The 25,495-nt window shown below is 33.7% G+C and overlaps 2 protein-coding genes and 1 pseudogene across 3 annotated transcripts; 2 read left to right on the top strand and 1 right to left on the bottom strand.

Moving 5' to 3' along the window:
* Positions 1-3,222: 3,222 nt before the first annotated feature.
* LOC143624718 (glyoxylase I 4-like) lies at positions 3,223-4,883 on the top strand (annotated as a pseudogene). The gene is made up of 2 exons (XR_013152162.1): positions 3,223-3,528; positions 4,630-4,883. The product of XR_013152162.1 is annotated as a glyoxylase I 4-like (transcript).
* Positions 4,884-7,384: 2,501 nt separating this feature from the next.
* On the bottom strand, positions 7,385-16,780 carry LOC143624719 (serine carboxypeptidase-like 1). Its single transcript, XM_077095280.1, has 14 exons — positions 16,632-16,780; positions 16,407-16,552; positions 14,075-14,151; positions 11,550-11,675; positions 10,974-11,076; positions 10,806-10,843; positions 10,618-10,719; positions 8,765-8,851; positions 8,601-8,675; positions 8,441-8,512; positions 8,162-8,310; positions 7,972-8,085; positions 7,725-7,779; positions 7,385-7,506 (listed from the first exon to the last, which is right to left on the bottom strand). Exons 1-14 carry the CDS (start codon positions 16,778-16,780, stop codon positions 7,411-7,413), a joined length of 1,389 nt encoding a protein of 462 aa, XP_076951395.1. The 3' UTR covers positions 7,385-7,410.
* Positions 16,781-22,627: 5,847 nt separating this feature from the next.
* On the top strand, positions 22,628-23,765 carry LOC143624762 (uncharacterized). The gene is made up of 2 exons (XM_077095309.1): positions 22,628-23,164; positions 23,274-23,765. The coding sequence occupies exons 1-2, from the start codon at positions 22,628-22,630 to the stop codon at positions 23,763-23,765; spliced, it is 1,029 nt and encodes a 342-aa protein (XP_076951424.1).
* The last annotated feature ends 1,730 nt before the right edge of the window (positions 23,766-25,495 follow it).

The following is a 25,495-nucleotide window of genomic DNA, read 5'->3' as shown; positions in this document are numbered from 1 at the left end:
TTAAGCTCTTGTGCTCCTATTTAAGCTAGATACAAGTCCTATATCACAAAACAAGCAATTTTTCATCAACATAACATCCCTTAACTTAGGGTTTCGGCTAGTGCATAAAAACGAACTTTTGAACCGTAAAATTGCCGTTTCAACCCTTTAATCCGTGTTTATGGCCAAAAAAACTATCAAACCAGGTTCCTTACCATGTGTATGATCAAAACATGTTTATGGACCATTTTTAGGGTTTTTACATGGTTAGGAATGATTTTTGGTAATTAAAACATGTTTATATGGTATTAATCAAGGTTAAACAAGTATAAAAGTAGCTTATTTAAGTTGTTTACCTTAGGGTTTATGTAAACTTGCTGGAGAAGAAGGTTATTTCCAGATTTTCTTGTGGATGAATGTGTAAAAATATCTTAGAACTAGTTTATATGTAAAAGAAATCAAAAGGGGGGGGGTTCCAATATTGCGGCCGGAGGGTTGCTTGGGCCCCCTTGGGCCCATTTTGGCCCAATTAACCAATTCCAAAGGCCCAAACACGAGAAGCCCAACCCAAATTTGGTTCGGGTTCGGTTTTTGCCGCGGAAAACTTATCGGGTGCGTCAAACAGTGCGAAAACGAGTGTTTTTCGGCTAGTTTTGTGTAAAATTATAAAAACATACTATATGTTTGTAAAAATCGAAAATATTTCACGGATCGATTAAAACATTTCAAATAAGTGTTTGGTAAGTCTTTTTCGGCTTAACGGATGATACAATGATTGGTTTGTAACTATCTTTCGCGTTTAAATCTAACGCGGGTAGTTAAACGAGCATGCTTTCGTTTAACTTGTTTGCTATCAAAATAAGGCCATATTACTAATATTTTAGCTTATATTAAACGTATATCACTTATAGATGCCCCCCGGGATTTCTGGGTCATAACCCGACCCATTCGGTTAATCGTTCGTTTGTTACGCAAAAGGCGTTTATATGCTTAATCGATAAATACGTACTGAGGTGTACCTTGTTTTGGCTCAAATGTCACACGACCCCTAATAATATCTTTGTATGTTAGGGTGACCCTCATAGTTTTTGCAAAGTAAGGATGACAGATTCTTATAATCTCTACGAATCTACGAAGATAGGATAGCATATTCTTATAGTTTCTACGATTATAGGATAGCAAATTCTTATAATTTCTTCTAAGGTATGATGGCGGATCCTTAGAATTCTATGAAGAAGAAAGAGTTAGAATGTAAGAAAGTTAACGAAGGTTATGTATGGAATGAGTATCTCAGTATACGAATGTGAAGTATGTGTAAAAATAATATGTGACATGTTAAACTAGAATTCACATCTAACTTTTTAGTATGCATGCAGGTAAGCAGGGATCGTGAAGCTTGAGTGGAGAAGAGGCTATCCAAGAAGCGGCTAACATCAAAATGAAGACTGCTTTTATGTTACATTTTATTTAAATATTGAAAATACAAATTATGTTTGAATGATTGATATGCATGAATGAATGCTCTGCGTTTAAGTTTTAATTTACTCTGATTTTTTGGACCGTGTTAATGAGTAAATCTAACAAAAGTAAGTTAACAGGAATCAAGGCCTTACATTTTAGTATCAATTACAAAAACATAGAAATCACAAAACATTTGTTTTTTTATTGTTAATCGTCGTTATTACTTGGTGTGTTATAATTGCTTATTCCCTTGTCGGAAACGAACTATTGTGTAGTTCTTCATCGAATGCAATTTCTTCTTCGGTACGTGGGGTCATCGTTCCTTGTGATACTTCCTCCTCGTATATGTGTGACTATTCTGTATTTTTGTCTTTAAGTGAAGATACGTGTTGTATCCATTGTGTCACGTTCAAATGGATTTTTTCAAATGAATTCACATTTCCACACATCTTGGAGTGAGCCTTGTTCTTCTTAGATATAGCCATGCTGCTAACATATAAGGCAGATTCCAAAGCAATAGTAGAAGTTTGGGCACTTAGTAGATCACATGCTTTAGTGGATACAATCAGATACCGGGATTCCTCTCTCTCCCCATTGGCTCAAAATATCAAAGCTTTTAAAATCTTGTGCAGTTAAAGTTGGAAAAAGTTCAGTGCAAATGGCCCTAGTTTGGTTTCTCGTCGTAGGATGAAACTTGCACAACGATGTTTCTAAGAGCTGATACCAACAGAAGATTAGGTATTTTCGAAAGTTATTCAAGAGCATTTTTTTAATCCTTTAAGCGTTTTGAAGATTTAAGAGAATATGAGACGTTTTTGAGAATTGCGATTAAACCAAAGTAACTAAACCGTATCTATTCTCTTAAATGTCACTTACTACACCGTAACCACGGTTGTACACTATATATGTTATGTTATTATTATGTGTCAACACCATAACGAGACAAACCACACCACGTGAAATGATTTAGCCTTTTCTCCTCGAGAATCTTGAGAAATAAATCTGGATATCCCGAATAGAAATGCATTAAAAAAATTCAAGCAATAACCAATGTTTTAAAAACCGGTTGTTTACTCATACCGGATTAAACTGAAAAATGGTACAACTGGTTGAACCGGGTTATACCAACAGGTTCAACCGGTTAAATATTTTACCTTATAATTTTCTATAAATGCAACTTCAACTCCAAAAAAAATCCAAAAGTAAATGACTCTATAACAAAAAATAATCCAAAAGTTAATTCATATTAAAAAAGTAATACAAAAGCACTCAATTTCAAAAATTAGTTCTAAAGTTTATACGTTTGAATGATAATTGTTGGGTTAAAAATATTTTTGATAAAATATGGGCCGCAAATATAAAAAATTTCTCGGACTTAAAACCGGTATTTTAGAAAAAACCACCGGCACGATGTTCCAGCTTACTTTACTATACGAAATCCGGTTTAACCGGTTCAAACCGGCCGGGTTGAACGGGTTTTAAAAAACTGGCAATAACTTTCTAGTTGCAAATTATTAATTACATAAAAATCACCGCCACTTGAAAATATTCCCCATCATGTCATACCACTGGTCTATGGTTTTACCCTATTTGTTTATTCCATTTATCTATTCCGAGGTTGATTGATTGCTTAACCGATGCAACAATCACTTACACGCGTCACACCCACTTTCATCCACGTGAAAACCTAAGCCAAAGTTACACCACGTGTCATTAACCGCCACACACCATCTGGGCCATAAAACCCCGCCAAAACCTCAAACGGTCATTTGAAAGCTAAAAATGGATAAGAAACCGGAAGCAAAGAAACAAGAAGAAAAGAAAAATAGAGAGGAAGAGGAGCCTGAGCTACCTCTCATGTCACTTAACCATGTGTCTAGGGTTTGCAAGTCGGTTGAGAAGTCGGTCGAGTTCTACAAGAAAGCGTTAGGGTTCGTGCCGATAGAGCGTCCGCAGTCGTTCGATTTCGATGGGGCGTGGTTGTTTAACTATGGGATAGGGATTCACTTGGTTCAGTCTAAGGATGAAGAGAAGTTGCCTAGTAATGGTGATGAATTGGATCCCATGAATAATCATATATCCTTTCAGGTGATTAAATCTCTTCTCAGACTCAGTTATATCTTTTTATTGATATTTAGGGTTTATTATAAATGGGTTATTCTCAATATTTAGTGACAAACAGGCTATTTTAAAAATTTTAAAAATTTTTGTTTTTAATTATGGGGTAATTAGTCCATATCAAAGATATTTAGATATATTTGATCCTGTTGATAACGAGTCATGAATAATAATGTTAAGATGAATAATGTTAAGATGAATGTAATTTTTAAATGACTTCGTTTTGATACTAAAATAAGCTAGTGACACAAGATGTGAATCTGGTGAGGATGGGATATTTTGTTTGTTCAACGCCACCTTTAAATACCATCACTAAATCACGTTCATGGGATAATTATAATTTGAATTCAGCTTCGACTTTTACCGGACAGAAATTGAACTCCGGGAAGACAAAAACTTTAGAACGCTCTTTAATATCACTCAAGTATTAGTAACTCCAACACTACACTTTTCTTACTAAGCAACTTACGTAATTAAAAACAAAATGGTTTTATTTGTACATCAGGGTTTCAAAAATAAAATCAACCCAATAAAAAAACATATTGGTTTGTTATAATTCTTCATGGCTTTATTTGTTCATCAAGATTTCAAAAATAAAAGCAACCCCTATAAAAAGAACATACGCTAGTGAAAATTTGTTTATGATCTCTTGAAGCACCGATCTGAGATCGTAGGGGTCTCCCTAAATTCGGGATCTATTGAGTGTACAGTGCCCAAAACGCTCCATTTTTTGATGAAATCTTGGAATTCACTTACTAGAATCAAAAGAAAGGCAATTACCTACCAAATGGCCCATGCTCGACCTTGTTCTTGTCTATGACTGACCAGGCAAAGGAACTCTTAGTTGATTATGAGAGGAGATTGTAATTATAATCGATTTAATCAATTATGTTTTCTAATATAGGTTATGGAGTTATACCATTTGAATTTCTCTTACAGTCTACTAGAACATGTTTGTTACAATTTACAAGAACATATAAGGCTTAATTAATTTGTCATTCATCCCTCTTCTTAAGTTTTGTGTGTGTGTCATTCCACAAGTGGTAATTTGGGTGGTTTGTTATTGTGTAGTGTGAGGACATGGAGGCATTGGAGAGGAAGTTGAAGGATTTGGACATCAAGTACAAGAAGAGAACGGTGGGTGGGAAGGAAGACGGGGTGATCGACCAGATATTTTTAATGATCCGGATGGATTTATGATCGAAATATGTAACTGTGAGAATGTGAAGCTGAAGCCTGCGGGTTCCTTTGGCCGGATTAAACTACCCTACGACCGTCATAATCCGCCTGTGGAGCTCGACTCAAATGCTGCGAAAGCCAGTTGAATCATGGGTTTCTACGTTTTCCAGTTGTGTATATGACTGAGCTGTTTTCTTAATTTTGTACTTGTGATTCGTATGTGCTATGTTTCTTCACATCTTGAAAACTGTATATTATATACACAATATTGTTTTTTTCTTTATCAGTGTTGTTACTATAACTATTGGTTGAGATAAGACATTCAAAAACTTTATTAAAGAAAATAGACAGAATTACAAATTTTGTCCTTTAAAATAAGACGAATTACGGTTCGTGTCATTTTCTAAGTTTCCTTGCAGGCGGTGTACTTTAAACTTTTTTTTCCTACAAGTTTTGTCCTTTACGCTAACTGGGTTAGAAAAAGTCAGTTAAATGCCCTCACATGAGACGCATGTGAGGGCATTTTTGTCTTTTCGTCTACCTGCAACTTCTTCTTCTTCCTCTTTCTTCTTCATTTTTAAAAACAGATGCCACCAACCACCACTACCTTTTCTATCACCACCACCGCCTTCTCTGGGCATCATCAGAAGCAGCAGCACCTTCTCTGGTCAACTTGGGATGCAACAAGATAAAAAAATGGTGATAAAAGAGTTCATCTTCTTCATTCTAGTTGAACCCTAATGTCAATTTTAAAATTCGAGTACAAAAGTAACAGAGGATAATCAAGATCATAGGGCTTTGAATCGGTAAATGGAAATGAGCAAATCAACAATAAACTTACTTCTGAATGGTGCTGGACTCGATTGCTAATGTGCTTGGTTAGAAGGCTTGTGGCAGCGAACAATTTGTGGGGCGTCGGTATTTACAAGGTCAAACACGGTTTCTGATTTTTCCTTACTTCCGCTTGATTAATTGTAGCAATAATAATACGTTTGAAGGTTCAAATCAGTTTCAGATAGTTCGATTTCAGGTTTTGAGTCAAGAGGTGTAGTTGGTTGATTGATATCAGGTCTTGAACCAGATTAAACGGAGACCTGTCGGATCTATTTCGGCGGCGGATCCTCAGATCTGAGCAGTTATTATTATTGTAAGGAGCCTGACCTAATCTCATTCCTCTCCACCGCTTTCAAATCAACCTCTCCACCGCTTTCAAATCAACGTTGCCGTTAACGAAGGTCACTGGAGACGAGACAGCGCAACAAGAGATGGTGAATTTGACGGAGAGTATTCGAGATGGAAGGAATTGTGTGACCGGCGGCGGGAGATTGCTGTAGAGATGTTTGAATTAGACACATGACGGCAGTTGTTCAGGTGATGGTGGCGGCGGTAGGTGGTGGGTAGTGGTGGCAGTCGGCAACAGGTGGTGGTGGGGTTTTGGATGTTGAAAGAAGAAGGTGGGTGGTGATGGTGGATGCACATGAGAGGAGAGATAGGGGGAAGAAGAAAAGAGGAAGAAGAAGTTGCAGGTAGACGAAAAGACAAAAATGCCCTCACATGCGTCTCACGTGAGGGCATTTAACTGACTTTTTCTAACCCAGTTAGCGTAAAGGACAAAACTTGTAGGAAAAAAAAGTTTAAAGTACACCGCCTGCAAGGAAACTTAGAAAAGGACACGAACCGTAATTCGTCTTATTTTAAAGGACAAAATTTGTAATTCTGTCAAGAAAATATGGCAAAATAGGAATCAATGTAGGGCTGGCATATGATATTCTCATTAAAGATGAGTTTTCTTCTAAAGATGAAAATATAGATAATCGGGATATTCTCATTAAAGATGAGTTTTCTTCTAAAGATGAAAATATAGATAATCGGGAGGGTAGTGCCCGTCAATAATTCAAATACAAAATACCAGTTTAAGCTGAGTCTTTACATGAACATGCCGTAAAAGATGTTAAGTTTAGTCAGCGATAAAAGACAATGTTCATGTACTTCTGGTTTTTTCTTTAGGGAGAATCTAACCACAACCCAATCAGAGACTAAGGAAATGGGTTAAAAGGTTGAATTTGAGGGCAGTAGCAAAATCAGCATAATCCTAGTGGTTGCCGGCACATGAGTCCACAAAATGAAGATAGGGGTTTACGCCTCATACATAATTAAGGCCTTTAAATTATATTAAAATAACATTATATATAGATATATATTTGATCGGCGGACTAGAAAACTATTGTTCTAGTAGTAGACCTTTGTGTTGCGCGGTAGGTAACAAGTTCAAGAGTAGTTATCAACGTTTTTTTTAAACACATTTTAAAGGGGTCATAAAATCTCATTTCGATCTACACCTTTAATATTATTGAGTTGGCATGCTAGTGGTACCAGAAAATGGGTTAAAAGTTTGAATTAAACCCATTTCCTTTATCATCATCTTGCTCCATTCAAGTTATATTTTCACTTTTAACACAAATAAATATTACTAACATGGGTTTTCAAATAATAACAACAATGATAATATTTATTCAAGTGCACTTTAACATATACGCACTATACATAAATAGTAAATGTGCTATTTATATAGAAATGCTAATTAAGAATTTGAAGAATTAGTCTAAGAAGCAACTAGCAAGCCACGTCGCTATAAATAGCAAAAAAAATGTGCTATTTATCTAGAAATGCTAATTAAGATTTTGAAGAATTAGTCTGAGAAGCAAGCCATTTCTGCACAATGACCATTGATTCTTCGGGCTTGTAAATTGCCACTGAGTGGCCAGCGCCCTGCAAAACATATATCATTTGCATGTTTAGTCTATGCATCATACGAACAGCTATTGCTTTCAACTAACTTTAGTTAACATGCCTAAAATAAAATGGCCAACTTGGGACAAAATTTAGTCTAAGGTATAGCAGGCGCTCTTGTAATTAAAATAAATGAAAATGCACATGAGCGATCGATACCAAACCATGACGAGAATATGATAATTCTTGCATGTTACCTTGACGGTGGCATATTTCAAAGAGAATTTGGCCTCTGAGTATGTCTTCTCATATCTACATATCAACAAGACAGATGTTCAAAATCAAGACTAGGCATTCTTAATAACCTTTTTGGTGTTACTCTATACACAAAGTTTATAAAATTTTGTGGAACGAAAAAGGTTTTGCATACTTAATAATAAACAACCTAAGCATAAGCCGGATTTAGTGTGATAAATGTCTAGAACATTAAGAACTCGAACTCACCCAACAACTTGAGTTCGAATGAACCATGGTTTCCAAGGACTAGTGACTCTAAGCTTTAGACTCTTTATCCATCGTTCTGTGCTGATATACGGAAATGTCATGTCATGATCACCACTGCAAACCAGTTCAACACACTTTCAATTAGACTATAAAAGAGGAGAGGGATTGTCGGGTTAAGGAAGTCGATTACTTGATGATCATCGCACGACAGTTCTTGGTAACAAATTGTTTGTAGTAGTTCACGCTGCTAAAGATGTCATGAGAGTAATATATGGAGTCCGGTTTCCCCAATAAGGCGCTAATGCTCGAGTTGCTAAATTGGAAGTTGCCCACAGTTCCCTACATAATCATAACATAAACATTAAAAAAAATTGGCTTTCTTTTTTTTATTGTTATTATTTGACATCTATACGTTGTACATTGATCATTTCGTCATTGATCGTATATTTAAAACATATGATTAGCGTACCTCACGAATGTTGAGAGCTTGTCTCACGGATTTCTTGTTTGCCCAAATATTGGAATAGGAATAAATGGTATCCTAAATATAAAAAATAGTCATAGAAAACGTTATGCATAAGATATATGTAACACATGGTTAAGGATTTATGGTCAAGGGTTAAGTTTACTCGGCAAATTAGTGTTGGATCTTCTGCATCACAAACAGGATCTAAGATATAATTCACGTTGATCCGATGTAAGCTCTACAAGCGAAAAGGTTAATAAGTTAGAACGCGTATAAGAAACGAATACAAAAGTAACAAAGAGCGTGAGCGTTGGTTGATAAACTCACGTCGTTTACTAGGCGAAGACTATCCAAACACAATGTGTTATTTGGATTGACGTATACGTATTTACCTCCACAATGTACTTTTGCTGTCTTCAAAGATCAAAATAGGATTAAACCAACAAGTATCAAACATATTTCAGTTTATGCATGAAATAAATCTTCTTATTCTAATAAAGTAAAATAACTGTGGATACTAGTCATTTTTGGTTAATTTTCACAATTATTTTCCCTTCAAAACTAATATATGTAATAGATCAAAAATTATTCATTTTTTTTACCCTCTATTTATATTATATCTATACATTTTTATAAAAATAAATATTAACATATTATTTACTATATATTCAAAAATACTTGGTGAATTTCAAATATCAATAACAAACCATGTTTGTCAAAGATTGAAAAGAATATAGTTTCAAATGTTAGCATTAACATATTGTACTATATATATTGTAGAAGATTGTGAAGAAAAACAAAACTCGAATATGCTTTCATTTTACAAAATAATTTTTTTAATCATTAAATTATAATATATGCTTAAAAGTCGATCAATTTTTTAGAATCAATCCATTTATCTATTATTATTGATGTTGTTGTTGTTGTAAATTGTCATATAAATTATAAATTATAAATATATGCTTTAAGTTTATTCAATATATGCTTTAAGTTTATTCGTTTATTTTTCGGTTAATTTAGTAACTGTATATATGTTAAAATGTAAGGATGGTATATACGAATCACTTTCAAATATAACAAATTTTATCATATTTAATTTCTTAGTTTTTTATCAATGGTTGTTTTGGGTTTTTTGTGAAACTTAAATTTGATTTTTATGGGTCAAAAGTTGGTAAATAGATTGTTTGGTACAAGTTATTTAGATCAAAATTTGTTACAAGTCAAAAATAGAAAATTTGAGTATTTTTAAAAGTTTGAGAATGCATATAGATTTATTGTTAAATTTGTTATGGATTCAAAGTGTTGATTTGAAAATCTCAAACGCATGAAAGTTAATATTTTAAACATGATTCAGGTTTCAAATTTATTTTCAAGGGCATTTTTGGAAATTATCAAAAGATTCGAGATTTGGCAAATTAACTATTTTTCCCTCGACTATTAAAAATTAAGAAAAAGATTGCGAACACTTTCGACATTCCACCCCTAGGCCTATCAATGTTTCTAACTTTTACCAAATTTGAAATATTTATGTCAGCATTAACTTTTCCTTCAATGGTGATCAGAACATTGTATGGGAAGCATGTCATGCAAAACTATGCTCAAATGAAATAAAATATTCACAAAATTGAATGGGTTAACATGTTATTTTTTATATTGTCATTATGCAAAGCGAGAAGCCCCCCTTTAATCTTATCAAAATATTTATCATGGTGTAGTTCAGAAAAATATAGTTCATGAAGAACATTCATAATTACAATTTAATGCTCCCATTTCCTTCGATGGGTAGTAAATTGATAAATATATCAATAACGGTAACGCTTCTTCTGTACTCAAGCTGAATGGTTAGAACTACTATCGTATGATAATTTTATTTCCGAAATGGGTTCATAACCAAAATTCTTTCAATTGTACATATATGACACTAATAATGAAATTTCCAATAGAAAGAAGCATTCTCGGGTATGTTTTTACACGTGCATTTTTTTTATTAAGATCATTTAAAAAAAAATTTGTGATATAAATAAAATCAATCTGTGTACACATAGTATAAATACAAGCATAGATGTAATACATTTTTGTCATATACGCTATGCAATTATTTGCTTTACTTGTAATTTTATAATTTGAATTATTCCGTGTGTGACACGGACTCTAAGACAGTGATTATTATTAATAATTACCTCATAGAGCTCAGGGTCGATAAGTCCAACTCGATAAGCGAATTCAGTTCTTGCATTAAAATTTATGAACTTGTCTGTAAGCGGGTTGACGACCAACAAACCCTACACCAAGATCCAAATACATGAACTATGAATCGATGACACGGTAAATAAATTCGAGTCTATGTATGTACAAAATATTGAGTTACCTTAAGTTTTAGTTCTGGCCTAGGCCCTCGTTCATTGCCTACCAAAGAAGAAGTTTAGTAAAGAAAACCTCTTATGATGCAGAAAATTCGTTATTTATAATTAACTGATAACATTTTAAACATGTCCTAAGTACGTTTATGTTTTCTTTTTACGTGTAAAATTGTTACCATTATATATCTTCAAAACGACTCTAGGAACGATAAGTCCCATGTAAGAAATCCCCGTGATGTACAATGGATTATCGAGAAAGATAGGATGGTCAATGAGCCACTGCAAATTCATTAAAGCTCGATAGATCATTAGAGAAGATTTAACAATGAAAAGAATGTCTTTTCATTACCAAAATATGTAATACGAAAAAACAAACTAATATAATTTATTTTTACAAGTGGGTCTGTTTACCCAGGAGGAAACCACTAATGCAAAAAAATCCCTGGTAAATAGATCACCTTATATCTGAAGAACACAGAGTCATGTTTAATGTAATCACTTTTAAGTAGAGAACCGCATAATCCCTTGTAAGTTGTGGAGAGAAAAATAGTAGATTATACGGTAACAAAACCGTTTTATATGTCACACAACTCAAAGCAAGTAGTTCTCATAGTTCTCTGCTTAGTATTGTCATATTGCTAACATTTAAAGAGGTATTCACCTAAAGAGGCGTGTGGACCAACTGACCAAGCAAAGAATATAACCACTGGTGCTACATCGATCAGTTATTGTGGTAAACTTTAGTTTCTTACCTTTCTTATAAACTCGTATGCATGCGTAACTACAAGGGAATCGCTGTTCTTCTTTGATGAATCCCATCTCTTTACATATGAAAAACCAGTGCCAGCAGGAAGATCTATGAATATGATGTTAGCTGTCTACAAGAAACCATAAACATGTAAATTGTTACAAATTTGATGTGAGTGATTTTCATAAAGATGCGTTAAGACGAAAAAGAGAAATGGCATGGGTCACTTTTTTGGAGAAGTTTAAAGAAGGTGTATCACTAACTTCTAACTAGTGTCGTGACCACGCCGCGTTGTGGCGGCATGGTTCTGAACATCGAAACATAGATGAAAAAACGTGCCGAAGTGACATATTTAGAAATCACGAAAAACTGGCTTGTAATAAAAAATGAGTGTAAAGAAAAACCAAAGCGAGCCTTAAAAAGAACGTTTGGAATTTAAAAAAAAATCAATAATAATTAAATAAATTGAAAAGAACCTAGCTAAATAAAAAAAATGGAAATTGGATTCAAATAATTCTAACTATGAGTCCAACTAACGAGCTCCATCTTTCAACATATTTGTTCCCAACAAGCCATACAAATGAAAGCTTAACTTTGTTAATTTACGGTCGCCGAAAAAGGTTTTTGCCAGAAAACTTTTTCTTGGATAGAAACTCAACATTTTCATCTCAACCCTTTTTGTAACCTTAAATCAAAACTTTATGAACATTTTCTAGTAAAAACCCCAATTATTGAGGTTACTGGAACCCTAAAACTATCATTGGAGTCAACGTAGAAAAAGATGAAGGTCGCACCAACTCTATGACGGTAATGGGCGGGGGTTTGAGGCACATTTGGCGAGCACTAACTAAGGAGAATGTTTCGGTAACGGTGGTGGCGATGATGGTTGTGGATGTTAGCGCTAGTGGTGTTCAAGTAGTGGTGGTCAGCAGTGTTGGCTGGTGGTGAGTAACTTTGTGGCGGTGGTGTTTACGTGGTGGTTGTCGACGGTGGTGGTGGTGGTGGTTAATGGTGGTGGTGTTCAGATTAAGTTTTCCAGCTTAAAACGTTTTTCCAGCTACCAGAGAATAACGAAGTTAAGCTTCCATTAGTCACTACTTGTTGAGAACAAATATGTTAAAAGATGGGACTGTTAGTAGTCAACTCATTAGTTGAGACTGTTATTTGTCAATAGTTTATAGTTGAGATTATTTAATCCAATTTCTTAAAAATTGTTACACTCTATAGAGATTAAACCCTTTAACCTTTTAATTGTCTATATTTAATGCAACTTGTTTTTTTAAAGATAAAATATTACACTCTATAAAGATTAAACCCTTTTAACTTTTTATTTCATATCATAACCATTAACCACCTTAATATCCAGCCAAAGTAAAAATCTCTAGTTTGTTAATACGTGTAGATAGTTTAGTGTTTTCCTAATGATTTAAAATATGTAAAGTGTTTAAACATATTTAAATGTGGATTTACAATCTTTCCATTTTTCTATATCAGTTAGAAACATAGATATAACTAAAACAAATTATTTGGGTCCCATAGTTAACATAATTTATTTTGAGTATGATTCGTTTTAAATAAAATTAATATTGAAACGTAGATAAAGAATAAAAAAAATAATGTATATGAATTTTTCTAAATATTAGATACCATAAATTGTTAGTGAAAAACTAAATTATATGTTAAAATGAAAATTTTTAAAAAATCAAGATGATGTAATACTTGACATTTCAAGATTCAATAATCTATAGCTAGCCTCCAAATATGGGATACCTTATATTAACTTATAAGAAAAAGCCATAAGTTATAAATACGTAACTTATATACATTTCCTCTCGCATAATAAGAACACCAAAATACTTTTTTTTAACTTATTATAAGTTATAAGAGCATTCCCAACCTCTCACTCATCTCCATCTCTATAATTACACTAAAAATCATTATATTTCTCTCTCCTATTCAATTAAATAATACTTTGTTATATCTTTATCATTACACTTTTCCCTGTCCACCGTATAATTTACATAAAAAAAAATCATTACCTTTTTCCCAAATTTACAAAAACTCACTACATTTTCTCTCTCCATCCTATAATTTACACTCACAACCCCACCCTATAATTTACAAACTCACCTCACATAATTTTGAAGGATGGTTGGGAATGCTCTAAGGAAGTAAAAATAAAGAATCCCAAACACTCACGTAAATACAAATCGATGTGATCCATAGAGAGAGAGAGAGAAAGGGTTGTGAAAAAACAGAAAAGAATTGCTAATAAGTATATAGCCCATAAAAACTCCATGTAACAATCGGTTTTTCCTTTAAATATAAGACTAGGTGTTATGAGTGTAAAAAAAAAAACCATCCACCTTGTATGTTTAACGCTAGCGAAACCATTACTACCCTAAACATATAGGTGCCAAAATAATAAACGCTCCCTTGGGCCAAGTGCAATGACAAGTAGGGACCAACTTTTGGATTTACATGTTTAAAAAAAATTAATATGAAGTAGATCTAGCGAAGAATACGAACCTTGGTCCATGAATATGGATTGACTTCTAGTTTGGCATCAGTTCTTGATGCATTCGTGTATTCAAAAAGAAGTGGACCTACATCAACAATAAGTTAAATCAATGTTTCTTGTTTTTGTCTAACCACGATAATTAAATTTAAAATGATATATTTTAAAGTTGCATATATGCATTTAAACACAAAGCGACACCTTAGTCAAACTTGATCTACCATTAATTAATTTAATTTTTAGTTGAATCAAACTTGATCTGCCTATAATTTAAATATGGGTTGAAGTATGGGTTAAGTAATTAATAGTTAATCAAATTTGTGAGACTTTTTTACCAAAATGGGTGAGGAGGAAAAATTATTTACTAAAATGGGTGATTTAAAAATTATTTATCAAAATGAGTTTTTTTCTATAAACTTATCTTTTCACACCTCTACACTTATTAAGCAAAATAATTTCTTGTAAAATTCTATACTTAAAAAGATAGATAAAAAAATAAATTAAAAATATTAAAGATTTTATTTTTTCACCTCTAAATCAAAATTATCCAATAAAAAAAGTCTTTTGAAAACTGTTTTTTACATATACACATTATTTAACTATTAATTTTGAAAACCGATTTTAAAAAAACAATTTTTATTATTGCTATTTTTATTGTTTACTTCAAGCTATATTCTTATATAGGCGTGCTTTTAATATTGATATTGGTACCGAAGTTGTTTAGTAGAATCTGTTCGGGTTGCTATTGGTACTAGTGTGATACTTGCACTCGTAAAGCTTATGATATAAAAAAATTTTTGAATAAAACCCTGTTTGAACATATTTACACTGAAATGCCGGAAAAATAATTAAACACAACAACGAAAACAATAAAAGAAAATTGATGGTGCCGGATTCGAATTATACCTATACCGGTACTAATGTTGTTCAGTCCTCGTTTCATAAAGTAAGGTATATTTTTCGCGTTTAATATTTATAGCATAATGATAAAAATGATTTTAAAAGAAAAAATAATGTACAGTTCAAAAAAAAAAGGAAAAATAATATTACTTTTTATATTATAAAACATTTGTTTTGATCGTATAACAACTCAAAAAAAATTATTATCATAAATAGTTGTATTATAACGACAAATATAAAAAAAGAATTGCTCGAAAAAAAAAGGAATAAAGAGAAAACAAAGCAATGAAAAACCAAAACAAACAAAGAATATGAATATGCAAAAAAACAGTTTCCAAAATCATTATTTGAGTATTTTGATTTAGACGATATGAATAAAAGATAAAAGCTTTATTATTTTTATTAATTTGTTTATCTATCTTTTATAAATATAAAAGTTTTACAAGAAATTATTTTGCTTTATAAAAGTATAGAAGTGAAAAAGGATATGTTTATAGAAAAAACCCATTTTAGTAAATACTTTTCAAATCACTCATTTTAGTAAATAATTTTTCCTTCTTCCCCATTTTGGTAAAAAACTCAATTTGTGATAGACTTTAACAGCATCTACTTTGCTGAATGTTCATAAATCGTCAAAGCAGATTTTAACTTTCTTTCAAAAACCACACACAAACTTCCTCCACAATGATAAAGTCCTCCTCTTGCCACATCAACAAACGAGCAACCACAAATCTTACGTAGTAATATAAATAATGTCTATTTTTTACAAGTAATCACCTATTTTTAAATCTAATAATCCAATAGGGAAAATAACATGAATAAACCTTTTAATCAACTTTTAAGTTAAGTAAATTATTACTCTTCGTAACTTTTTAATTAAAAGCATAATTATTTGATAAAAATTAAAACTATCACAAATATATCTAAAATTCTTAACCCAATAACAGGCACACTTTTATGAACCATAGTCATCTCCCTGTTTAGAAAAAAAAAGGTATTAAGTTAAAATGGTATTTTCTATTTTTATTTTATTTTATTTTTTACAAAGTTGTGTAATTGTTCAACATTTTATTGGATTATTTAAATCCAATTATTTTGCTAACGTACTACATACACATTTAACATAACAACTTGAATTTAATTATAGTTAGTAATAATAATAATAGTAGAATAAGAAGAAGAAGAGTGTGATCTTTTACAAATAAAATAACCTACTAAATATACAAATAATTAGTATAATTACAGTTTTAAGCTAGAGTATTTATGTTATAAAACAAATAAAATAGTATAATAATTACTTTAATTCAAAAGTTATAGAGTAATAATAATTAACATGATTACTCTAGTTATTTGTTACTGGTAAAAGTCATCTGAATTTGATCCATAGTAATAATAATAATAATAATAATAATAATATTTAAGTAAAAAAGTTGAAAAGGTTACCAATTTGATTTAAGAATGGAATAATGCCCGAAGTTCCGGGACCTCCGGTGAGATAAAGAAGCAACGGATCTCGGCGTGGGTTACTTTGAGATTCAACAAAGTAGTAGAACAGTTCCACTTCTTCCTGGACTCCAACTCCAACATATCTTTCAACAATAAGTTCCAGTATAAATATATAAAACACTGAATGCCAAAATGAGATGGAGAATTCAAATAGATACGTACCCAGTTTCAAGAGTGAATGGAAGTTCGCCGGAAAAACCAGGGAGGTGTTTGACGATTGTTTTGGAATATGAGAAAGGTAGCATGTGCAGATGCAGTATAAGCACAAGGACAATCACAAAGATTTGCATTTTGCTTTTTAGCTCAATCATGTTTCTTATGGACCCAGCTGTGTTCTATGTTTTCTATCTATATACATACACATCTAGAGTAGGTAGTCGTTTTATATGCCTTTATATTTTGAAGTAAATTGACTTTATGTTAAATTTATAATATTTGTGGACCATATAATAAGAAATGAAAAGTAAGAGTTGAATTTGAATGTGGTGTTGTGTTAAACATTTTAATGTATTTTTCTGTCAGGTTTCTATTATGTGGTGTTGTGTTAAACATGATTTTTTTTTTAAGTAAACCCGAGTATTTAATTCATGGTTAGTAATTAATAATGTGTTTCACCACACAGACAATCAGAAATACAGGTGTTCATCAGATGATATTTCGGTTATTCGGGTTGTTTAGACCGGTTTATTCGGATTGAAAATTTTTTCCTGTATTCGGAAACCGAACCGATTCAAATTCAAATTTCTTTAACAAAAACAAATTCATCCGAATTCAATTCGGATTTCAGTTAAAATCCAAAAAACCCAAATTCAATATGAAAAACCGTTGAATGCTAAAGAACTGCAGGACTATGTTTTCACTAGCCATTCAAACTAAGACTAAAAGAATGCCATTTTTGTTTTAGCACTTGTTTTGTCAATTCTTTGTGTCCATGATACAAATTTCCTTATTACAAAAAGAGTTTATACATATAGCTTTTAAGAACTCTTACATGATTGAGTCATTTAGGAAAATACTACTATCTCTACGGACATAGTTTTGGAGGAGATTAAAACTAACTTGTTTGGTTGGATTAAGTCTCGCTCGCTGCACAAAGAAATTTGAAGTGAGATATAAATGTAAACAAACTTTTAGTATTATGAAAACTTGTATCAAACTAATAAAACAATAAAATTGACTAAATTGGAAAATTTTTAAAGAGTTTAAAAAATTGTATGCTTATATTTTATGTTTGTTGTCTATATATTTATATATTTGTTCATATATAATTATATATAAAATAAATTAAAAATATTCGAGCCGAATCGAACCGAGCCGAGCGGCTCGTTTACAATCGAGCATAAAAAACGAGCGAGCATTCTCCGAGCAGTTTTCGAGCGAGCGACAAGCGAGTTCGAGCGTCGAACGGTTTGGACGGTCCTAAACATACCTAATGAAAAGTGGAATCGAGCCGTGGACGGTGGATGTGGATGCACCATGAAGGCCTGAGCGGAATAGTGGAGATGAATTTGGAAATTAAAAAAAACGCATAACCTAGTTTGGTTTATTCAGTTATCCGAACAAACCGAATTCAAAATCTTCAAGATCCGAAACCCGATTTGGGAATTCGCATTTGGTTAATATCCGATCTGAAAACCGATTTCAAGATTTGAATCAATTTTTTTTGTTACGGATACGATTTGGTTTACGGTTTTTTTATGTTTTCGGTTATTTTGCACACCCCTAATCAGACATGATAAGTAAAGCATTTTGTCACACGAAATGTTTAATGCGATTAAAACATCGAATGTTTAATACGATTAAATTCAACCAGATCTATAACACAAACCTAAGATGTTTGATATCATTAAGGTGCTGTTTGTTTTTTCAGAGGTAAAATGTCTACAGTCTGTGGACCACATCTGCAGGCATTTGTAGCATAAGAGGTGGACCAAACCTCTGCAGTCTGTAAGAAAAAAACTATTTGTTTTTAACGTCTGCAGACTGCTAATATAAACTAAAACTTTTAAATAAGCTGAATTTAAATAACAAAGTCATTCAACATCAAAATTTAAATAATAGTGAAAAAACAACACTTATATAATATTAATTAAAACAACAATAATAACCGTCACTACTCTTCTAGACAATGTTTGTGATTCATAACACACAGACAACCTACAAATGTATTTCGACTGTAATAATTATGTATAAACTACTTAGAAATACATATATCCTATAATCCTAAACATGTGTTGATATGCTAAAAGTAGTTATAAATTTATTAACTAAAATTACGTTAATCTAGACACTAAGTAATAATTCTAAACTCTTAACTTAACTAAAACTACTAACCGGCAAGTGAACCAGTCGACTCTAGTACAGCTAAGTAAGTCCGGATATCAAACAAACGAGACTCTTTTAATTACGTTAACTAGCTAAATTAGACTTAACTACATTCACGACTATTTATTTATTATTATTTTGAGGGGGTTTTACTAATAAACTAATTTAAACTAATTAATAAAACTAAAGATGACTAAACTTAGAACTTGAACTTAATTCAGATGATGACAAACAACCACCTAGGCTAGAATCCCTATGTATCAATTATCAAATAATTGGAATTTGCTAAGTTATGAAACTGGGATCTTCAATTATTCACTTAAAGAAAAACCCAAACATGACCCCTGACCCTTTTCAAGAAGACATCTATGGATTTCTATTAAGTTCTTAAAAACACCATTTTAATTAGACTCGCTGTAACACCGGGAAAATACCCCATCTTATTTTGGACCAAAAATGGAAAATTTAGAAGTTAAAGGACTAAAATGGTCAAAATTGAACTAGAAGGACTGAAACTAAAATTTTACTTCTTCGCATATTGTGAAGATGCAAAGAAGGACATCTTCGCGTATCACGAAACTGCTGGCATATATTTCCACATTATCCAGTGACGTGGTGACACGTGGCAGCACGGGGTTGACATGCAAAATTGCGACGCCGACTTTAACAACTTCGCATATCGCGAAGATGTTCAGGCAAACATCTTCGCGTATCGCGAAGATGCACAAAAACGGATATAAATAGGGCAGCCACGAGCTCGGTCGTTTTCATCCCATTTTCACACTTTTCTCACACACATAACCTAGGGAGTCGTGCCAAGAGAGTTCTGGTGGTTCCGAGGCTGTTCCAGCAAAGAATCGGGTGTTGTTACGCTGCCAAACAAGCTGTTAATCTTGAAAACGAAGTACAAGTCGAAGTGCTGCTGATTTCTTAGGTTCTTAAGTCCCATCGAGCCAATTAAGGTAGGATTAAGGTTAAGTTACTTTACTAGTTACTTTAAATACATAAGATATAGCTTAGTTGAGGGTATAGTCGTTAAACTGTAATTATTTTCCAAGTAATGTTTTATAAAGGAAAGACGTTGCTTCCACGTGAAGTAATGTTATCAAAACTATTATTTTGACGGGCATGTAGTAACTAGAAGGGGGTATCATTAGTAGACTCTTCTTGCCTAAGGAAAGCAATTCGTACAAATCCCAATCAACCGCGGGACCCGTTTGCTTACCTGGAGAAGTTTGCCAACGTGATATCCTTTATTAGGCCAAAGCGTACTATACCAAACGTCATATGTAAATATAAAGTATTTTCATAAACGAGTATAACTATACTAGGGTTAGGTCAGGCCTAAGAGTCTGCTGATCAGACCTCGAGTCTGCTGAACTGAATCAGACATTAAGTCTGCTGATCAGACCTTGAGTCTGCTGAACTGAAACAGACTTAAAGTCTGCTGAATAGTATCAACTAGATACTTATGCATGCCTATTATGAATATAGGTTGATAAGCATACTGAGAAGAGGATTTTGATATTATCCACTGATATACAAGTTGAACACGTTAACCTTTTATGGTTTGAATTGATTTTACTCTTGTAATAGACAGGTTGTTTATTACAAAGAGTCTGATAAATGTTGCATGAGATAAAATCTCTAAAATCGTTATATACAAAATAGATAATAAAAAGCAACTCAGACCGAATACACATATGTCTGGATCCAAACATAACTGATAATTGGCATACAAAACCAAGTCAGTCATAACCAGTTCTCCTATTAGGTTACATAGCCTAGGGGAAGGTTGTCCCCGAACAGGGGCTATGTACTCGGAGAACCTTTGAATTGTGTGTGTAGGGCGGTGGTACAAATTCGGGGAATGGATAGGCATTCCTGCTGAGATTGTGAACAGAAAACTATGTTTGTATTTAACGACTCTTATAAATGTTTTATTGAGTCAACGTTTCACCAGCATGTAGCTGACGTGTTTTTCCCACCCGTGCAGGTAACTAAATGACGATAGATAATACAAGGATTGGATTCATAGATGAACGCTCAAAGATGGGTCGTTTTCAAATATTTACAAATCCTTGTAATAATAATATCACTGCTTGTAAAACGGAAACTCGGGTATTTAATTCCCGAGTAATTTTTGTTAATGTAAATTAATATTTTAATATTTAAGACTTTCGCTAAAATAGACCCGCAACTCTGATATATTTACAAAACAGGTACCAACTGGTAGTCACACGCCTAGGCCCTGAATCGGGGTATGACAGGTGGTTGGTATCAGAGCCATCGGTTTCAGCGAATTAGGTATTAATATAATTAGTACCTAAGCTTTAACCATTTATCTGATAAGTAGGGATAAGCTATGATTGGTAATCTATCTATCCCTAAGTTTATATATATGCAGATGTCGTATACCAACAACTACGGACAAAAACGTCGGGTTGCGCGGAGGTCAAATCCTGCTCCCGATGCTGAGCCATCTGAGCCAACTGAATCATCTGAACCGTTTGAGGCGTCTGAGCCTTCTGATATGAATAGCACAAATTTTGGTCCTAGGTGGCCAACTGTAAACCCAACTCGATCCTTACTTGGCTTACGGAAGCCAACCAATTTATGCTCCGGGAAGTCCAGACATGCCAATCGACATATCCAGTGACACTTCCGAAAGTGTTCCAATGACCGGCACCCCGAACTATTATCCATATGATCTGGAAGTTCAAAGTAGAGTCAAACAAGAAACCAGTACTGAATCTTCGAGTTGGATGAACTGTCATTCCAACCAAAGTTTATGGCATTTTGGATGGCCACCACCAGGTGCCCAAACCATAGCTGGACCGAGTCAAGGGTCGATCCATTATTCGGAGGTTCCTGGATTTCCACCATATCGGGGCCCTATGCCAACTGAATCTGAACAGGCAAATGAGATTCGTGAAATACACCGTGCAGTTGAGGAATTCTATACTTCGAATATTCCTGACGAGGAAATGCAGGCGTATGTAGCAAATCCTCATCTGTACCCAAGGGAAACGGCCTATCTTTTTCCTTCAGCATCCGTACTAGTAGGATCTCCCAACCAACCTAACTCGGTGATGGATGAGTTAAGGAATGAAATAATTAAAAAGAAAAGATAGGTGACAAAAATATCAAAAAGTGTGACAAAATGAAGAGCCTGGTTAAAAAATGGACTAAGGATTAGGGTTATATAACTGTTGTTGTTTAAATGTTGTATTTCTCCATCCTCTTGTACTGTAATGAATAAAAGACTGTGTTTTGAAATTGTGTATTTATTTAAATCACAGAATGTCTGATCAAAGAGAACAAGTGAGTCAAAGGAGTCAAGCTGACAAAGGCAAAACTCCTGAAAATAATAATTCAATTCCGGAGGAATATATTGGGAGTATACATGATATGATAAAAGAAAACGTCTCCCCATTAATCATAGAATCTATAACCCCACTGATAAAAATGGTACAAGATCATACAACGAACTCAAAAAGTTTAGCCAAATCAAAATCAATAAAACAACCGCAACCAAGTCATAGCATATCCGTTCATTCTAAACCTAAAGATTCAAAAAGGTCAAGGGATGATAAAACAAAAGAACCGAAAGATAAAGGTTATGAAAGTTCTACAGCGAGCATAACCCGAGCAAAGCAAAACGAGCAAAAGTTAGCACGGTATGCACTTTTAAAGATTTTCAAGTTTATAAGCCAAAGGAATTTTATGGCGATAAAGGAGCAATTGTTACTCTTCGTTGGATCGAAGAAATGGAGTCAATAATTATAATCAGTAAATGTACTGAGGAAGAAAGTATCCAGTACTCGTCCCAGATGTTCAAGGGAGAGGCGCTGGAGTGGTGGAACACGTTGATTGATGTGAAAGGAAGGAACAACCTGTACAACCTCGAATGGAGAATTTTTAATGAAGTGATCAAGCAAAGATTATGCCCGATCCATGAGGTTGATCAAATTCAAACAAAGCTATGGAACCACAAGGTTATTGGCACCAATATCAAAGAATACAACACTAAATTCCTTGAGTACTGCAGACTTGTCCCACATCTTGTTACACCTAAGTATAACAAGGTGACTCGATACATTTATGGCTTGCCAAAGGAAATTCGTGATCATGTAAGGTCACACATGCCTGCGACTACCGAGTCTGCAATCAAGCTTGCTGGGTACCTAATGGAATGTATGATTAGGAACCATGAGGAGGAAAGAAAAGTTGTGATTGAGAAGAAGCAGGAGAATGATGGTAAGAAGAAATTCGAGAAGGGTAGAGAAGGTTCGAGTGTGTTTAATCGAGCATTGTGTAAAAATTGTGGAAGAAGGCATGAATGGAGGTGTTTGAAACCCACCCCCAAAGTTGATGGTCGCAAGTTTGACCCATATTCAACATTTTTGTAAAATACCGGGACATAAGGAGGAGGAGTGTAGGAAAAAGTTGACTGTATGTTTTGAATGTGGTGAGAAGGGGCATTTTAGTGCGGAATGCACTAAGAAGAAACCGACAACTGGAGGCGCCAACGGTAGTGGTGCCAGGACTGATAATAAGAGAGGGAACGCCCGCGCGTTTATGCTGAACACACAAAAGGCGGGTGAATTGCCAGATGTGATTACTGGTACATTTCCTATCAATAACGTTTATGCTAGAGTATTGTTTGATTCTGGAGCTAATCAAAGATTTATAGATTATAAGTTTTGTAATCTGTTAAATGAACCTATAGCTAAACTGAATAATCAGTTTGAAGTAGAAACAACTAATGGAAATTTAATCCAAATATCCGAAGTATTAAGTAGTTTTATTTCCTTAGCTGGGTATAAATTACCAGTACAACTTCTACCTATGGAGTTAGCTGGATTTGATGTTATATTAGGAATGGATTGGTTAGCCGCCAATCAAGCCCGAATCCTTTGCAATGAAAAAGCTATAGATCTTCTGATTCCAAATAGGAAGATTATCTGAATAGTTGGTGATAAGGATTCTGGTAGAATTGGAATCATTTCGATAATCAAGGCAAGTCAGTGTTTAGGTAAAGATTGCTTAGCATTCATGGCATATGTTACTAAAGAACCTGAACCTAAAAAGGTGGAGGAAGTCCCAATCGTTTCTGAGTTCAAAGACGTATTTCCCGATGAGTTGCCTGGAATTCCGCCAGATCGTGAAGTTGAGTTCAGGATAGACTTAATTCCAGGAACAGCTCCGATTGCTAAGTCTCCTTATAGATTAGCACCTACTGAAATGAAAGAGTTGAAGAAGCAATTAGATGAGCTATTGGAGAAAGGGTTTATACGACCAAGTTCTTCACCGCGGGGAGCTCCGATATTATTTGTTAAGAAGAAAGACGGATCAATGAGAATGTGCATTGATTATCGTGAACTGAATAAGGTGACGATTTTCGATCAATTGCAAGGAGCAAGTTGTTTTTCAAAGATTGACTTAAGATCTGGATATCATCAACTGAAGGTTCAAGAAGAAGATATATCGAAGACTGCATTCAGAACAAAATACGGACATTATGAGTTCACTGTTATGCCGTTTGGACTCACTGATGCTCTGGCAGCTTTCATGGACATGTGAATCGAATCTGTAAGCCTTATTTGGATAAGTTTGTTATCGTCTTTATTGATGACATTCTTATTTATTCCAAGACGAAAGAAGATCATCAGGCTCATTTGAAAATCATACTCGAAACGTTGAGGAAAGAAAAACTTTATGCTAAATTCTCGAAGTGTGAGTTCTGGATATCTGAAGTACAATTTCTTGGACATATTGTAAACGAAAAAGGGACACAAGTTGATCCGGCCAAGATTGAAGCTATTATAAAATGGGAGAAACCCAAGACCCCGACACAAGTTAGAAGTTTTCTGGGGTTAGCAGGTTACTATAGAAGGTTTATCCAGAATTTCTCAAGTATAGTGATACAAATTCGGGGAATGGATAGGCATTCCTGCTGAGATTGTGAACAGTAAACTATGTTTATATTTAACGACTATTATAAATGTTTTATTGAGTCAACGTTTCACCAGCATATAGCTGACGTGTTTTTTCCACCCGTGCAGGTAACTAAATGACGATAGATAATACTAGGATTGGAGTCATAGATGAACGCTCAAAGATGGCTCGTTTTCAAATATTTACAAATCCTTGTAATAATAATATCACTGCTTGTAAAACGGAAACTCAGGTATTTAATTCCCGAGTAATTTTTGCTAATTTAAATTAGTATTTTAATATTTAAGACTTCCTCTAAAATAGACCCGCAACTCTGATATATTTACAAAACAGGTACCAACTGGTAATCACACGCCTAGGCCCTGAATCGGGGTGTGACACTCGCTTACGGTCGCTAATTATTTTATGACAAGTACCTCTATAGGAAAGAAATCCTACCTTATAGCGCGGAAATCAAAGGTAATTTAAAGAATTCACTCGATTAGATAAGCAAGGCTGAAAAGTCAAACCTAGACGGACTCCTTACGAAGAACTAAATCTAGCAATCTTAAACAACCAAGACTTAACATATAATCTATCACCTTACAACTATTTAGATTAGCAGCACACTTAGGTCTACTTGATTTATTAATATTGTTCCTATGGCTTTAACGCATATCAACCACAAACTAGTCAAAAACACACGATAGATGACCTAACAGAATCCTATCATATGACAGACAATCACCAAGGAAACTGTG

Source organism: Bidens hawaiensis, unplaced genomic scaffold (genome assembly GCF_021521415.1).
Source record: "Bidens hawaiensis isolate Kalapana, Puna unplaced genomic scaffold, B.hawaiensis_p1.1 tig00003961_1, whole genome shotgun sequence".
Taxonomy (NCBI): Eukaryota; Viridiplantae; Streptophyta; class Magnoliopsida; order Asterales; family Asteraceae; genus Bidens; species Bidens hawaiensis.
This window is presented reverse-complemented; position numbering and strand designations above follow the sequence as displayed.

Excerpts from the sequence above, each read along its gene's own strand:
- LOC143624762 (XM_077095309.1), top strand. The coding sequence starts at position 22,628 with ATGTTCAAGGGAGAGGCGCTGGAGTGGTGGAACACGTTGATTGATGTG. Across the intron at positions 23,165-23,273 it reads GTTTGAAACCCACCCCCAAA|GGGCATTTTAGTGCGGAATG; the intron begins GTTGATGGTCGC and ends TGTGGTGAGAAG.
- LOC143624719 (XM_077095280.1), bottom strand. The coding sequence starts at position 16,780 with ATGATTGAGCTAAAAAGCAAAATGCAAATCTTTGTGATTGTCCTTGTG. Across the intron at positions 16,553-16,631 it reads CCATTCACTCTTGAAACTGG|ATATGTTGGAGTTGGAGTCC; the intron begins GTACGTATCTAT and ends TATTGTTGAAAG. Across the intron at positions 8,086-8,161 it reads TGTCGTGCGATGATCATCAA|TGGTGATCATGACATGACAT; the intron begins GTAATCGACTTC and ends ACTGGTTTGCAG.